The following is a 3880-nucleotide window of genomic DNA, read 5'->3' on the forward strand; positions in this document are numbered from 1 at the left end:
TAACAGTACAGATAAGAAAAAACTAAACATGCCTGCGTGGTTCAGTGTTTTAATTTTGATTTAAAAAAACATAATAAACTGCCTTTTTTGTTTGTTTGTTTGTTTACATGAAAAAGTCATTTTACTTTATTCTAAAATGTCAAAATTATAATAAATGGCCCACGGACCAGCAGTTGATAACCACAGTTGTAGAAGATTTTGCGGCTCTGGACACATTTTATTAGTGAGCCAAGGAGCAGACATGGTTCTTTTTATTGTAAAGGTTGCAGATTGAACTAGGCCATAGTATACCTTGGATATAACCTATAGGCCACTTTAACCCCGGGTATAGTCCCACCTGGGTGTATGGCCTTTTACACTAGGTTTCAAGGAAATACTGCAAAACTGGACATATACACATAACTTACATGTAAGATTACCGACCAGACTTTAAAAAACAGTAACTCTGAGGTGTTGGCTGCATTTTTCTGTTGTTTTATAAACTAAATAAGAAAATAATGCATGAGGTTTTATCATAGATGGATGGCATGCAAATGACATTTCTCTTATTTTCAATCCCTGTTATTGTCATTAAATGTCATAAATGGTAACAAAATATTTTCCTGGGTGATAAATACAAAAGTAAACATATTTTTATGAAGGATCTGACTCGAGCCACATAAATAGAAACATTTTTTCTTAAACGTTACATCTATCTAAAAAAAAAACAATAAGATAAGACAACCCACCCATCACATTTGCCTTATTGGTGCAGCAATTCTCTAAATAATCATTGAGTTCTCACCATTACAGCCAACATCAACGTAACAGACTGAGAGTATTGCACTTACTGCAGTAGAGGTTCTGTTCCTGGGTTACTTTGGCTTTTTGAGAATCACTTTTTAACACAAACGATCAGAAAAGGCTAATGATGCAAAATAAAGTGCTGACAAACTGGATTTTTTTTCTTCCTGAATAATGATTTTGAAAAGTGTTCTAACTCTGCACATATTGTAAATGTCTGCAAAGTAATGGCACAAAAAATATAGTTTCAAAAATACTATTACACTGTATGCTTATCATGTACAATAAATGATACACAGTTTTATATCTTAATAAATGTTAAGCATGTAGAAAGTGAGTACACTTCATGTTAGACCTCACAGCATCACGTGACAGTTTGACTAACATGGACATCCTCCCACCCAGCACCCATCTGACCCCATCAGGTAAAAAAAAAAAATCAACAGTTTTGCAATTTAGCAAATTCATTTCCCTGTCAGAAGAAAAAAAAACAGACTCTTGAACCTGGACATGAGATCTTCAAAGAACATCTCCTTCAAGGCTAATTGCCTTTTATGGCCTGGCTTTTAAAGTTCTGCCATGTGCATGAGGCAAATAAGAATGAAAAATATAGGCTTGTAAAATAAAATGAGCACTAAATGTTCGAGATGGGACGCAGATGTTGATGAGAAAATAAAGAAAACGAGATGAAATAAACTCCAGGTGGCTGATACAATTACATTTGATACATCTCCTGCCCCTTTTTTAGTTTTTTGTTACATCAACATAGAACGTGCCAAACTCAAGGCCCACAAGCCAAATGTGGCCCACCACGGCATTTTATGTGGCCCACAAAAGCTTCAAATATCTATTAATGTGTTAAAATGAAGGTATACTTCTACAAAGCCAGCACTGGCCATAAACCACATCTTCCATAACGCATGTTGATTATTTTTACACACAAACTGACAGCATCCCACCGCTGGAGGTGCACAGGGTTCAAAAGTTGCTGGCAGCCAGCAAAATTTGTCTTGTAAATTTCCATTTTGCTGCTTTTTCAGTGGCACAGTTGTACTGGGAAGTGGGAATTTCCCACTTACAGGTTGTAAATCTTTAACTGGAGCACCCCCTCTAGTGGGAATTCCCTGTCGTAATTCAAGATAGTAGCTACTTACACAGTGAGTCAGGCTCTCTGGTTTTTATATTTAAGAGTATTTCTGTATCCTTTATTTCACATTTAGTCAGTCGTACACATAGTAATTTTACTGTTCATAAAATGACATGATAAAACGTTGTCTCTATGCAGGAAATACCACATAGAGCTCAGTTATTGTTTGTTGGTGCTCAGCCATTGCAATGAGATGAGGAACATGATGTTTTGTGTTTAGTTGAAGTTAACACAAAATATCAAAGTTCGTTAACATGGCCCTGGAGGGCCACCATAATGCTCTTGGTAAAAAAGTGAGTTTGACATCCCTGATCCAGAAGATTATCTTGACTCTTCAGATACCCTATCTTTACATATAAGTGACTGACTAATAGCATTTACTGTCTTCAACTATCAAACCTGCAGCAGGGATGGAAGCATCATATTTATTAGATTATCATATATTAGTTAAAATGCTGATTAGTACGAGGATAATGGATCAGATGTAAAGAGATTTGCTCCTCCATGTGATGAACACAATATTGATTGGTTTCCAGTTTTCTTCAAACAGCAAAACAACATTGTGCCTTACTGTGGATAATTTCCATACTGACCCTGAAATGCAAAAAAAGATAACCTCAAAGACAGTGTATTTTATTGGTTGCTGTTTGTTAAAATCACAGATTAGCTCTGTGAAGTACGGTTCTCTAGATATCCTACTTTTAGTAGCTATAGCTCTTTGAACAACCTCAGTTTGAAAAACAATTTAGATGGAATTGATAAGTTAGCAGCTAAGCTTAAACTATTGCTTAAAACATTTTTGAGACGTTCCAAAAAAAGCAGCAATCTACTTTGGTCTTGGCCCCGCTCCGACTAGCCATTAGCTCATCAGTCTGTTGAGAATTAAACATTTTTTTCTCCAGATTGTTGTTGTTTAATGAGCTAAAACAATCCTGTTATAGATTTTTACTCTGTTAGGACAAATGCAGAATAAATTATCATATTAAGTTGAGCCATTTAACTTTTATAAAAAAAGCTTTCTTAAAATATAAAAAAAAGGATATAAACCAAAGGTACACACTTGAAATACTGTATATACCAATATTTTTGATTGAGCAATTATCTATTTGAAATGAAAGGAAAAAAAAGCTCCTACCACAGTTCAGCAGCTTATAGGTATTTTTGTTTGTTTGTTTCAAGTTTTTAAGTCATGTACCTGTTCAAAGGCATAGGACCTCTGACTCTGGACTCCAGAGCCTCCTTGGGATGAGCGATATGATCCGTACTGCTGGTTTTGACCCTGCTGATACTGAGAAAACTGGGAAAGTCCCCCTTGGCCAGGACCTGAAATAAGAGGATGTCTTCATGTGATATACAGTATTTATATATATATATGCATGCATATGTGTGTGTGTGTGTGTGTGTGTGTGTGTGTGTGTGTGTGTGTGTGTGTGTGTGTGTGTGTGTGTGTGGAGAGAAGTCTCATGATATGTCACCAGGTGAGTTCCTCTCACCGTATCCCTGAGGCTGCCCGCTGTAGCCTTGCTGAGAGGAATACTGCTGCTGGCTGAAGGGCTGCTGCTGACCAGAGCTCTGTTGGTACGAGGCCTGCTGCTGGCTGTACTGAGAGTTACCTGTCAGGTATAGGTGCCAGGTATTGGTTGTGAATCTTAACCACATATTGACATATTGAATGAAATAAGCTGCACACATGTATTCAAAAATGAACAGGAATCTTTACCTCCTTCATAGTAATGCTGAGGAGACTGTTCAACACTAGCTTGACTGAAATTTCAAGATCCTGAGGACAAACCCCCTCCTTCTTCTTAGCAATCTGAGGGCTATTAGTGGCCTTTTGTTAGACAAATTCCTGCAGGTAATCCAGACACACCCACCACGCCCACCACGCCTCATGATATTGTCACATTGTTTCTCAAGGGTTAGGGTTAGGGTTAGGGTTAGGGTTAGGGT

General features: G+C 37.2%; 1 protein-coding gene across 3 annotated transcripts in view; it reads right to left on the reverse strand.

The window, feature by feature from the left end:
• Window positions 1-1958: 1958 nt before the first annotated feature.
• The window catches only part of LOC106536410 (SS18L1 subunit of BAF chromatin remodeling complex), a 14868-nt gene continuing 12946 nt past the window's right edge, over window positions 1959-3880 (reverse strand). For all 3 annotated transcript variants that reach the window (XM_014033686.1, XM_014033685.1, XM_014033684.1), the window contains 4 exons: window positions 3651-3683; window positions 3424-3543; window positions 3126-3253; window positions 1959-2524 (listed from right to left, as the gene is read on the reverse strand). In XM_014033686.1, the coding sequence (XP_013889140.1) occupies window positions 2498-2524; window positions 3126-3253; window positions 3424-3543; window positions 3651-3683 (308 nt within the window). In that variant the 3' untranslated portion in view covers window positions 1959-2497. The remainder of the gene's footprint in view (window positions 2525-3125; window positions 3254-3423; window positions 3544-3650; window positions 3684-3880) is intronic.

The sequence above is a fragment of the Austrofundulus limnaeus genome, unplaced genomic scaffold (assembly GCF_001266775.1).
Source record: "Austrofundulus limnaeus strain Quisiro unplaced genomic scaffold, Austrofundulus_limnaeus-1.0 Scaffold1807, whole genome shotgun sequence".
NCBI classification, from domain to species: Eukaryota; Metazoa; Chordata; class Actinopteri; order Cyprinodontiformes; family Rivulidae; genus Austrofundulus; species Austrofundulus limnaeus.